The sequence below is a fragment of the Lytechinus pictus genome, unplaced genomic scaffold (genome assembly GCF_037042905.1).
Source record: "Lytechinus pictus isolate F3 Inbred unplaced genomic scaffold, Lp3.0 scaffold_19, whole genome shotgun sequence".
Taxonomy (NCBI): Eukaryota; Metazoa; Echinodermata; class Echinoidea; order Temnopleuroida; family Toxopneustidae; genus Lytechinus; species Lytechinus pictus.
Genome location: NW_026974140.1, coordinates 4,113,925 through 4,126,888, shown reverse-complemented (window position 1 = coordinate 4,126,888; position 12,964 = coordinate 4,113,925). Strand labels below are relative to the sequence as shown.

At 36.5% G+C, this 12,964-nt stretch overlaps 1 protein-coding gene across 3 annotated transcripts; it reads right to left on the bottom strand.

Moving 5' to 3' along the window:
• Window positions 1-1,614: 1,614 nt before the first annotated feature.
• Window positions 1,615-12,926, bottom strand: LOC129261011 (glucosamine-6-phosphate isomerase 1-like). Of its 3 annotated transcripts, XM_064114196.1 has the most exons (7): window positions 12,665-12,843; window positions 8,474-8,661; window positions 7,562-7,718; window positions 6,536-6,637; window positions 5,759-5,941; window positions 5,056-5,240; window positions 1,615-4,468 (listed from the first exon to the last, which is right to left on the bottom strand). In XM_064114196.1, the coding sequence occupies exons 3-7, from the start codon at window positions 7,683-7,685 to the stop codon at window positions 4,217-4,219; spliced, it is 846 nt and encodes a 281-aa protein (XP_063970266.1). In that variant the 5' UTR covers window positions 7,686-7,718; window positions 8,474-8,661; window positions 12,665-12,843; the 3' UTR covers window positions 1,615-4,216. The 3 variants fall into 3 exon arrangements, with proteins under 3 accessions (XP_063970266.1, XP_063970264.1, XP_063970265.1); XM_064114194.1 differs by lacking the exon at window positions 8,474-8,661 and having other exon boundaries at window positions 12,671-12,926; XM_064114195.1 differs by lacking the exon at window positions 8,474-8,661 and having other exon boundaries at window positions 12,665-12,902.
• Between the last annotated feature and the right edge of the window lie 38 nt (window positions 12,927-12,964).

The following is a 12,964-nucleotide window of genomic DNA, read 5'->3' as shown; positions in this document are numbered from 1 at the left end:
CTTTCATGTTGCTTGCTTATGTTTCTATAACCATGCAAGTCTTGTGATAATAAGTATGGCTACTAGATCATAAGTAATGAAAAATTTAAAAGCAGTCATCATGATCAGTGTTTTGGCAATCAACACATAGCACATTGTTGTCCTTATAGCATTCCATACATACAAGGTGTCTATGATACAGGTCACAGACCACAAATCCAGATCTGCAGAAACAAGTTTATTCATTATTCTACACACACATTTTAATACAAAATCTTAAACAAGAACTTCCTCAGATATCCTACACACTTATACGTGTCATTTGCTCCAGCAACAATTGCTCCTGGCTTTATTTTGTCTAAGATGTTAGGGTATGGGTTAAGGTTGAAATAGGGTTTTATGTTGGGTTTTGAGTAGAGTATAGTGTTAACTCCAGGGTTAAAGTTAAATGCTAGTTTTGGTAACGACATCAAAATGAGTTCGTACAGAATCCAATGAAATGACCACCAAAGTGTATGTTTGTATAAATAAAACATATGTGCCAAAGGATTCTGGAAGAAATTGTGTAATTGCTGAGAAATCAGCAAATAAGCACAGGATTCGGGTCAAGCGTCGGGCACGACATTCAAAGCAATGATTATACACTGTCCCACGTGCGCTCATCTGTGTTGGCGATCTTCAGTGTGAACATTTTTCAGTGTAGATTTCAAGATTTCACAAAGTTCAGTTTATGTAACTGTACCAGATATAGATCCTCGATGATATACTGACAATTAAGCTTGTTTTACAGACTTTCTCATGAAATCAGTGTTTACTGCAACTACTGGCATTTCTCTTTAAAGTTGTTCATTCCATTAGTGTGTGGAATTTACAGCAGAGCGATTGTCACCAGAGTAAAGGTCATGGAACCGGATACACCCGTCACTAAAATACGATTAGAAGAAACTCCACCATTATGGTAATTAATCTTAGACATTTGGCAGGAAATAAGCCTAATACTCTCAATTTTCTAGTAATGATTACCCCCTCCACAGCTATACATGATGATTTATGGCATAAAGCAATAAACCCATTTTTTTAGTTCAAAACATACCTGGTACTAGAACTTGCACTTTAATTCCAGGAAATGTGCATATATGTATCAGATTCACCCTTTCCATATAGAGAGAAATACTTTTATTTCATTAGTACCAGAAGAAAAAAAAACTAATGAACTAAATGTGATTCATTGCTGGGGCAACATGACCTTGTGACTCAAAATGGGGATAATCACTGTTTTTTGTGTTTTTAGTTCAATATCTATAAAATATAACAAATGATGTCCTGTTATAAATCTCAGCTTTCAATCTAAAATGACTACAGCAGCTTCACCCCTTAAAAGAGAAGGCAATCCCACTGGGTACCATGTTACGGCAGTCATTTCTTTTTAAAGCATTTTTATACATATACATTTGAGATGATTCAGAAGTGACATTTAATGTCAGTTTACAATTACAGTGATGAAATAAAGATAGGTATAGTTATGAGGAAAATAATCACAAGCATTGATAATCAAACTTGATCCGTAAACAGATTTTCACAGCCTCAACAAACAAAACATCCAGGAAAAAGGAATTTCTCAACTTTCCCTATTACTAACGTACAGACTGAATTTATAAACTTTATTTATATCATCATCATAATTTGAAAATTTTCAAATTTTATCACATAAATCACAGTTAAATGCAAGAAAAGAAAAACACAAACATAAATTTTACTTAATATATATTACTGTTGTAACAGCCCAGGAGGTTGAATTTTCTCATGGAAATGTCAACTAACAAAAATAAAATAAACTACCAAATTTGGTAAACAACATCTTAACCATACACAGATAATATGTGATTAAGTGAAAAACAACATCTGTTATAAAATCTTTAAAAATATTTGATAAAGAAACATAAAGGCATATCATCTTCAGGTTACATGGGGAGTAAGCACCTAAGTGGTATCAAACTTCAGGACCATGAAAACTAACAATAATATGGCTTTGACATTTTGCCAGACTTGACTGCCAACATGCACTATTTTCTAATTAATTCAGATATTGTGTCTTATTTACCCAGTAATCCTCAAATTGGCAAGAATCTTACCTAGGATTGAAAAAAACCCATGGCAAAGCAGAGGTTTTGAAACGAGAGCACCTGGCAAGCATAGTATTGAGATTTTATGCACATATTACAGGGGTCGCGGAACGGTTTTGAAAGTGGAGGGGGGGGGGGCTGATCATGCACAAATCACAATCAGATGGACATTTTTATGTTTTATGTGTACACATAGTTTTGGAAAAAAGTGGGGGGGGCTGAGATTTTATGCACATATTACAGGGGTCGCGGAACGGTTTTGAAAGTGGAGGGGGGGGGGGCTGATCATGCACAAATCACAATCAGATGGACATTTTTATGTTTTTTGTGTACACATAGTTTTGGAAAAAAGTGGGGGGGGGGGGCTGAAGCCCATCCAGCCCCCCCCCCCCCCCCCCCCCGTTTCCGCGGCCCCTGTCATAAGACCATTTTACATGGAATGTACAGAGATTGAAAAAAAAAAAATGCATTATGTCTACACATGACAATACAAAAAAGCATCTTCCAGATTTTAGAATTACTGATATGTACACATTCAAAGAAAATTCTTTGGTATATATTGACTGCCTTTTGCACAAAGAGTTAATTCAAATAAACATCACATGATTACTAGCTCAAACAATTTTTTTTACGTTAAGGGCTTGTTCTTTCAATTCTGATGCTCGACAAATTTCAAATCAAAAGATTACAAATATTGAATGCCTAATAATGAAAAGTGAAGGATAAATGCCAGTTTATATTCAATGAACGTTGAAGAGAAAGAAACAATGTCTACTAAAAATGCTAAAGGATGATACATGTAGCTATGAGATGCATTCAAAGATTACGTCTACCATAACACACGCATATGAAGGTTTTTTTCTTTCATATTAAAAAGTAAATTTGTATGGCCAGGCTAACATCAGGGAAATAAAAATAGTAAGCGTATTGAACACTCTAGATACAAGTGCTTAAAGGAAAATGAAATCTTTGAAACAAGATAGCCTGTGTTAAAACACTAACATATAAGAAACAGATCAACAAAAGAGAAAATTTGAATAAATAACAAGAAAGTTATGAGCATTTGAAGTTAAGATCATTGTCATAATGTAGATCTTCTAGTTGGCAATGCGACAAAGATGTGTGATGTCACTTGTGAACAACTTTCCCATTACTTTTCTATATATTTCACTTAAACTGCCTCTTTTATCACACCTATCAGTAGATCATGTATTCTTTCTATAAGAGGGTATGTAATATGGATTTTTAAAGAATACATCATGGATAAATAGTTTGTATCACTATAAGAATGAGCAAAAAGGGGCATTTTATAGTCCCTCACAGGGAAAGTTGTTCACATGTGACATAACACATCTTTGTCGCATTGCCAATAAGAGGATCTCAATAGCATTAGTGATTGCAATATTCAAATGATAACTTTCTCATTATTTGTCAGATTTTTCTCAATTAAAAAAAAATCTTATTCTTTAATTTTTCTCCTTCCACACAAGCCCACTTGTTCCAAAGGTTTCATTCCCCTTTAATAACTTGCATTATTTGTTTTGTTGTGAACGCAATATAAAAAGTTAATATTTTCTACATAACATACACTATATAATTAACTTCATACTGTAGCAGTGTCCATTCTTTTAGTGTTTGCTCTTTGTACTCTAGTTGTTTCTATAATGGATAATATTCAATGAACCAGTTTTAAAGAGTGAAATTCTCCACATGATATTAAAGACTCATTGAGTCAAGTGATGATAGCTCAAAGATTATGTGCAGCAATTCACAATTGCTTTTATTTCATAAAGAAGTGTATAATACACATAAACACACATGTTAATGACAACGACTGGCCATAATGTGTCCAAAAGAAAAATCAACATACATTAGTACATACATTATCGTAAAGCTTGGCTAACATAATAATGTAAGATATAACAAAGACATGAAACAAACTTTTTTTTCTTATACAGTGACTACAATTTCAAGTATTTTAAGTGAAGAAACACGACCACATACATTAAAAAAATTATAGCTCTCCCCCTCCCCCACCTCTTATAAACGCAAGAAAAATATATATTTCTCTTCTAGATATACAGTATAGAAAAAATAATTCACAGCAAGCAAAGCTACTTTTTCTTTTGTCGCTTGACTTCTGGAAGCTCTTTAGAATCCTCTACAAGCTTGTCATGGACGTACATCAAGCTCTTGAAGTATTTGACTGTCTTGACCCGGAGTTCAAGGGTCGCATCCTCGTCAACGACAAAGATGGTACGTGGGTGCTGCTGGAAGGCCGAGACTGTCCACATATGACTGATGCCTTCCTCAATGGCTTTGTAGAGAGCAAAAGACTTGTGAGCTCCAGTTATGATGATCATAACCTGCACAAGATGAGAGAATCAATTGAAGAAATGAAGCTGGTTAGATGCAAGGGTGTAGATATATATATATATATATATACATATACAGTCAAACCAGCTTTTCCCACCTGTACAAAAAGATCATCTGTCTTTGAAGACCACAAGTTTGTTTTTCCCTTGAATGATTTTAAGTGTGTATGATATGGATGTGTCTGTAAAGACTACCTTCTCCTAAAGACCATTTTTCTTGTCTTCTTTGGGTGATCTACTAGGGAGTGTTTCAACATTTTTGTTGGACAAGTTAACAGATGTGACAGCTTTCCTTGATTTTTATTGGCTGAGAAGCACTGTTAGTATGGTTACTTTTGGATATAATTGGACTTGTCTGAAAAAAGTCTAACAAGTCTTTTTACAATACACTCACTGAATGATATCATGCTGTTTAGGGAAAGGGATGACATGATTGATTAAAACTTTCCTTCCTTGCATACCACAAGAGCTGCTCATTCCAATTGCATATATTGTATTTTGACAGGTCAAAATTCATGTTAACATCTATTAAATTGCCTACAATAAAAAAAATTCCCTATTTATGTACAAACACATACCTCATTAGCATCCATCACAGTGCCTACACCGACAGTCAGTGCCATGGTGGGTACTTTGCTGATATCATTGTCAAAGAAACGAGCATTGGCAATTATGGTGTCATGGGCAAGTGTTTTTACTCTTGTTCTTGATACAAGACTAGAGCCTGGTTCGTTAAAGGCTATGTGACCATCAGGTCCGATACCTGTAAGAAAGCATAATGTGAAACAAGATTACAATCATAAGTAAATCAACAAAATAATGCAACAGAATGGCAAAAGCTTGAAGTACATGTTAAAAAACAATACCTTCTACCATGAATTGCAACATAATGTTGATTCATAAGTGATTGCATTGTTTTTTTTCTACACTACTATTTGTGTTCATGTGTATGCATTCATTTTGAAATGTTATTTGCAATGAGCATTCCTTGGAATGGATATGTGCGCTTAGAAATGTAGGAATCATATTTTTTTTCTAATTGTATACTATGAATTTCCATAAAATCCTAAGATATGTATAAGTCTTTGTTAAGTCTAGCAATTCACTCGGCTAGTTTTCAGAATGCAAAGAAAAACAATGTTTAAAAAATCACATAATTTTAAGTCAAGTGGTTTATTTTAAAACTGTGAAGTGGTGGGATAGGAAAAGGGCATCTGACTTAGGATTATACCATCATCAGGAAGTCTTTTCAATTTAATTATATACTCTTGCATATCTCACCTCCGATGAATAGTTCAATTCCTCCCGCCTTCTTGATCTCCTCCTCGTATTCACGGCACTCCTCATCTAAATCCTCAGCGTTGCCATCAGGAATGTGAACATTCTCAGGTAAGATATCAATGTGCTTGAAGAACTTATCCCACATGAAGGAATGGTAGCTCTCTGGATGGTCCCTATCCAATCCTAATGAACAGAACAAAACAAAACAAAAAGATCATAAGAAAAGCAAGGCCTGATGCTACCATATCTGTAAGAATTAAAGGACAAGTCCACCCCAACAAAAAGTTTATTCAAATCAACATTTTCCTGGGGTGGACTTGACCTTTAAGAACAATATTAGCCAAATCTGTAGAGCTCAAACTTCTACAGATATATATTTTCACATATGATTTCAAGAATCATGCAAATAAATCACACAAAACATGATTTTGTTTCAGATAACACTAAATATTTTGTTCTCAAACTTGTGCTTCGTGACAGAATTATTAACAGTAATACTGATACTGTATATTTCTACAGTATAAATATATATGCCTCTGTTTAATGAGATAAAAGAAAGAGAGAAAAAAAATATGCATCTGTTTTATTACAGAATATAATCCTGTATCATATAGTGAATATCATATTAAATCTTAATATTTCTCTTCTATTGTTATATACAAATGCAACAGGCATCACAGCACGTTTTCTTGTGTATCATAATTCTACACATGATATAAAAGTTGAAATGAAATTCTAGCTTTAAAACAACAATGGGCACAGACTGGTTTCCCTTACCAACATACTCATCCATGTTGAAGGTCTTGACATATCTAAATGAGAGAACACCAGCCTTGTGGAACTCAATCAGCTTCTTATACATCCCTATGGGTGTACTTCCTACAGATGGGAAGAAAGTATGGTGAAGTAATAATTGCTTGAATACTTTACTAATGTTCTGAATAAACTTCTATTCATCATTAATTGCCATGTTAATATTAGAAGTCCAGTAAATTGATTTACTAACTAAGTATGAAAATTTGTTATCCATTGAATACAAACCTTTATGCTCTACATATCAACATCCAAATAAATCCAAGCAAGTATTGTCCTGAGTTATGATTTAGCATTGAATAAGCATTTAAGTCAAATCTCTTTGAAGTTGGGACTGCAGAAATATGTTCGACTTGAGACAAAATTCAAGTTTTATTAACCCTTTGCGCACTGATGTTGCAATCTTGCACATTCGTACAAAAAATTAAATTAAACAATTGTAATAATTAGTTTTCTCCCTTTCCTTCAAACTAGATAAGCTAATAAAAGGCAATAGTTCTTGAATGACATCTATATATTACTGGTGCAATATGGAAATCTTGAATTAAAGAAAATAACATGGAAACAATTGTCATTATTACCCCCCCCCCCCCATTAATTCAGCGTGCAAAGAGTTAAGTAAACACAGGATTTCCATTATCTAGTCTTAAAATTTGCTTCGACTTGGTCAATTTCAATAATGGAAGATTAACTGGTAGCGGACTCAGCTACAATTCCATCCATGAAATCTATTCTGTTACAATTTATAAAAGTAGAATGTGTATTATCACCACAAAACTGCACAAATCAAACCCCTTTTCATCCCTCCCCAACATGTGATTTTTGTTATTCTACATTGACAGACTGTTAACTTGGTGGAATTGTATAATGCAGTAAGACCTCGTGAAGAATCTTGAATTCATCATTGTCTGTGCATGCATGGTGTAGCCAGTACCTAAACTTATCTAGATTACAAAAATCATGACAATTAGGGATGAGGAAATTTCCTACCTGTAGGAAGACCAAGTACAAAGTACTTGTCTTCTGTAGGATTGAAGTCTAGTATCCTGTTCCGGACATATTTAGCAGCCCACTCACTGGCCTTAGAATAATCATCTAGAATAACTAGCCTCATGATGGTACCGCGAATACTTCAGTCAGTCAAGTTCTGTAAACTCATCATTAAAACAAAATAAAAAATAAAAATGGGCATGTCAGAACAAGAGGAGGTGAGATTTAGAAAGTGTGAGAGTCACTGACAGAGAAAGAGAGAGGGGGAAAAAGGGAAGATAAAAAGGGGTATGAAGAGATTTATGTTACATGTAGTCTTCTCTAGATAGATTTCCGATCACACACACTCAAATTCATGCCACCAGTAAGTTTCTTAGGCCATCCTCAATATATCTAGCCTTTTAACTTATGTGGTGGGGTCCTGATCCATCACATTCCAGCCAACTTTGCAAGTGTTTTTATTGTAGTCTTGATTTTCTTACAATGATGGAATGCAAAAAGTGTTTCAAAATAGGAGAGAGAGAGGCAAGTAGTTAGGAATTGCATGCATCTACACAGATCTACTGTACGTCATCATGTTTGCAAAATAAGCGATCAAAAATTTCATAATGGTGAAATTGTCGTTCTAGAGTAGTATTTTGCTTTTTTAATCCACTTTAAGTTTTTGAATGAAAAGTATATGGCCTTATGGGAGTGACAATGTCACTAAAATTCTGGGATCAAAAGTTAAGTTTACATACAATACGGAGATCATTATCTGATCATTTTAGAAGTTGGCCTGGGTTTTGACAGATTTATGATCTCGCAGTGGTCTTCCCTAAACAGTGTCAACAAAGGTCAGCTCCACACACAATACTTCATTTGCAATCTTCATGCAACCTGCAAAATAGACCAAAAGCTTCAGTCTCTCACTCTGTACAATGGTTGTTCCGCTGAACTACGTTGGGTCCACTCACGAATGGGGATAAAGTTGAATAAATCCCTAGAAACCGGTTATTCCTGTCTACCTGCCAAAACCTTCTCAGCAGCAAAATCTAAGCTCTAACAGTCCATAAAAAGTGTCTTCAGTTACTTAAGCTGATATCAACAACAATCTCAGACTGAAAGGTAAAAGACATTGGCCCATCTTCTGAAGTCAGGTTTAACTTAGACCACGGTCTAACTCTGCTGGAATTATAGGGAGCCAAAAATTCAAAAATTAAGTTTATATTGTATATTTCTTATGTTTACTATTTTGTTTCCTTTTGCTTTCATAATGAAGAAAAATACTTCAGTTATCATTCCCAGACAATTATAAACAATTTGGGTGTCATATGAGTTAATAAATTGAATGAGTGTTCCAATTGGCTCTCCATAGTTAAACCACAACTTTAAACCAGGGTTTGAATTTAAACCAGAGTTCAGAATATGGGCCAGTACATGTAGTTGCAGCAAACAATTATTTCATGAGAAAATCTTTTAAATCAAGGTTAATTGTCAAAATATTATCATACATCTAGATCTGATACATTAATGTACACTTATATTAATCATGAAATCTTAGCTCAAAATCAATAATTCTGATGATCATCATTAACACAGAAAGGTATATGTGGGACAGTGTATTAATGTTGCTGAGAAAAATACCCAACATTTCATTTCTAAGCAATCACGCATTTTCTTCCAGAGCCATTTGGCACATATTTTTTTATTCATACATACAAACACTTTGGTGGTAATTTCATTGGATTCTGTTGGTATTTATCTTTGAATTAAGGTAAAAAAAAGTTATTGAAGCAAACAATTATTTCATGAGAAAGCTTTTAAAATCAAATTACCACCATAATATCATACATCTAGATCTGATACATTAATGTACACTTATATTAATCATGAAAATCTTAGCTCAAAATCCATAATTCTGATGATCATCATTAACAAAGAAAGGTATATGAGGGACAGTGTATTAATGTTGCTGAGAAAAATACCCAACATTTCATCTAAGCAATCACGCATTTTCTTCCAGAGCCATTTGGCACATATTTTTTTATTCATACATACAAACACTTTGGTGGTAATTTCATTGGATTCTGTTGGTATTTATCTTTGAATTAAGGTAAAAAAAAGTTATTGAAGCAAACAATTATTTCATGAGAAAGCTTTTAAAATCAAATTACCACCATAATATCATATAGATATAGATCTGGTACATTAAAATCAACTCATATTTGTGAAATCATGAAATCTTAGCTGAAAACCGATAATTCTGATGAAAAATAACACTGTGTGGGATAGTGTACTAAAGCTAGTCAAGTCCACCCAAGAAAAATATTGATTTGAATAAATAGAGAAAAATCAAACTAGCATAACGCTGCAAATTTTATCAAAATCGGACGTAGAATAAAAATAGTTATGACATTCTAAAGCTTCGCTTATTTTTCACAAAACAGTGATATGCAAAACTCAGTGACATGCAAATGAGCCCGGGGGGGGGGGGGGGGGCACTCATATATATATATATATTGGTGAAACAGGGACGTGCCGCTTTGATGACCCTCTTTTTCAGACCTAATTTTCTGTTCTCTGGATACTCCGAATGACAAAAGTTCATTTCAGAAGCCGCCCAGTCCCGCTCGCAAGACCCCCATTACGGGACATCTCAGTTCCCCAGCCCTGCCAAAATTGTCAAGCGCGAGCACCAAATGCGAGAGGATGCACGTACAGCTTAGCAACTCCCTATGTACATGTAACTAGTAGCCGCTCCATGCATGGCTAGCGCTATACAGTGCCGCGATGCCGTTCCGTAGACCCTGTTTTTCACACACCGCGGTATATATTTAGTTCCAAAGACCCTGTACTTTACCCTTTTAGTCAGTTCCTTAGAACCCCATTTTAGAGTTTCGTGAGGCACACCAAAAAAATTTTTGAGTGCCCCCCCCCCCCAGGGGGCAAATGAGACAGTCGATGATGTGCCTCACTCACTATTTCTTTGTTTTTCATTGTTTGAATTATACAACAATATTTCATTTTTTGCATATTTGGCAATAAGGACCAACTTGACTGAACCATAAAGCAATGCTAATTCCACAAGTTCAGGGAGGAATTAATCATTGTTTCACTTGACAATGAGGAGAAAATTAGAATTTTTCATATAATAAAATACAAAAGAAATAGAGAGTGGATGACGTCATCATAAGTGAAACTTTCTTATTTTACATCGATTTTTCTCTATTTATTCAAATCAACATTTTTCTGGGGCGGACTTGACCTAGTCTACAAATGTAGACCCACGTCTGCAGTGTATGTACCACAGCTGATTCAAGGAGTTTGCATAGCAGACTAGGTCTTCTGAAATGGCTCGCTTCGCTCGCCCTTTCAGGCTGGTTAGCAAACCAGCAGCAGCGCGCTGAGATCCCATCTCATGAGCCATTCAGAGTCTGCATAGCAGACTAGACTTGACCAGAGAGAAAAAAAAGATCAAAGAAAAGAGGGGGAGAGCAGGAAGAGAGCATATATGATCAGCAGATCTGTGATCCTGGCCCATAGATCTACCAGTCTCACTCTCACAAGATAGACACCGGGGGGCCGCGGGGGTGCTAATAATGTAAATGTATGATAAATATGTGCAGCGGTTGAGACCCCCTTTTTCAGCTTAAATTTCCATTCCAGAGCATCACCAATTTAGAAAGCCATAGACTAGCAATTCTTATTTTTCATCGTTTTTTGGAGACCCTTAATTTGAATTTGTGGTTTCTCATTCCACTGCGCGACCATCAGGATCATAATGAAGTGAACTTCTCTGCCAGTCAAGACAGCAAGCTCGATCAACGAGGAGCTAGAGTCACGAGTTCCGCAGACCACCAGTTTCAGAGCAATGCATTTTTAATTATGGCAATCGTTTATTCAAGCCAGGGCCCCCGGGGGGGGGGGGGGGGCACTATGTATATAATGCATAGTGGGTATGTGCCGCGGAGGGGACCCCCATTTTTACACTCAAATTTCCGTTCCACTGCATAGCATTTTCGTCTTATTGAGAAAAAGAACTAAGAAAGCCGCTCCGAAGCATAGCATTTTCTTCTTATCGAGAGAAAAGAAGAAATCCGTTCCGGTCGCATTGATCTGCCACAATCAGCTGCAATTTGATGAAAAGCGACCGCATAGCGCTGTCCGACCATCGCCTCTACGCAAGCGCACCCGGTGCCCATGCCGCTGGGCTAGCTGCACATACACGTATGCCCGTTCCATATACTATATAGGGATGCACACGCAGGCCAACCCGTTCCAAGCTAGGACCCTCGTTTTCACAAACATTTGTAGTTTCGAAGCCCATTCCGAGGACCCTCATTTTTACAGCAAGTCCACTCCAAGGCCCCCGGTTTTTGTCTCGCCCGCGGCACATACCCACCACTTATTTGGTCGAGTACCCCCCCCCCCCCCCCCCGGCCAGCAGTAGAGGCGCACGGCCAATATGGGAGACTCTCTCCAATACTAATAGGGGAGACAACACATTGGAGATTTGCTTTGCAAAAGGACAAAAGAAACAACACCAACAAAAGCACGATTTTTTCCACCCAAATTTTGTCTCACTGAGGTCAGAAGCCCATTTGTTTTGTGTGTGATTGACAACAAAAATCCACATCAAAACAAAAGTAGACGGTGAAAAGGGGCAATTTTTCATGAGGAATCTGCTTATCACATTTTTATTTGCCGCCAAGGTAATCCTTTTGCAGCAAATGTAAACAAAGGAAATTGGTCTCCAAAACTGGAGTCTAGACTGTCTCTGAAATTGGATACCCAAATTCTTTACAAAAGTCTCTGATATTGGAGATAAACTCCCACATTGGAGACAGTCTCCAATATTGGCCGTGCGCCTTAGATAGTACTGGCCAGGGCCGTTCCGGAGACTCCCATTTTAAACTTAAAGACCAATAATAATTAATATTCAGCTGCAGAGCCCCCTATTTTCGACTTTGGTGTGGTAGTATATAGGTAGGGCCTATCATGTTATAATTCGAGTTGCAATTAGTTGTACTTGTACTATTGTAGTTGTACTTGTACTGTAGTGTACCCCCCCCCCCCCCCCCCGATAAAGACAACTTTTTATTTATTAACTGTCACACTCACACTCACAGTCAACTTTACAATCCAAGGAGCGGAGACCCGGAGTAATTTTACTTGCACAAGCTGACCCTTTCTGCGATACCAAAAATGTCGCCGTCTCGTCTTCTGAAGATATAGACCCCGCTTACTGCAGCATGCTATGACATGAGCCGAATTGGATTTGAACACACGGTAGATTCTCTGACCGTATATCTCTAGCTAGCTCTATAATATGATATGAACCGTATATACCGATCCGCCCACCACGCGCGGCCACGCGCCGGAAGGATACTGCAGAGCGGTACGCAGCACGCTAGCTAGCGG

Coding starts and splice junctions, on each gene's coding strand:
- LOC129261011 (XM_064114194.1), bottom strand. CDS start 7,685: ATGAGGCTAGTTATTCTAGATGATTATTCTAAGGCCAGTGAGTGGGCT. Junction 6,638..7,561: donor TGTACTTGGTCTTCCTACAG/GTAGGAAATTTC, acceptor TCCCATCTGTAG/GAAGTACACCCATAGGGATG. Junction 5,241..5,758: donor AATTGAACTATTCATCGGAG/GTGAGATATGCA, acceptor GCTTTCTTACAG/GTATCGGACCTGATGGTCAC.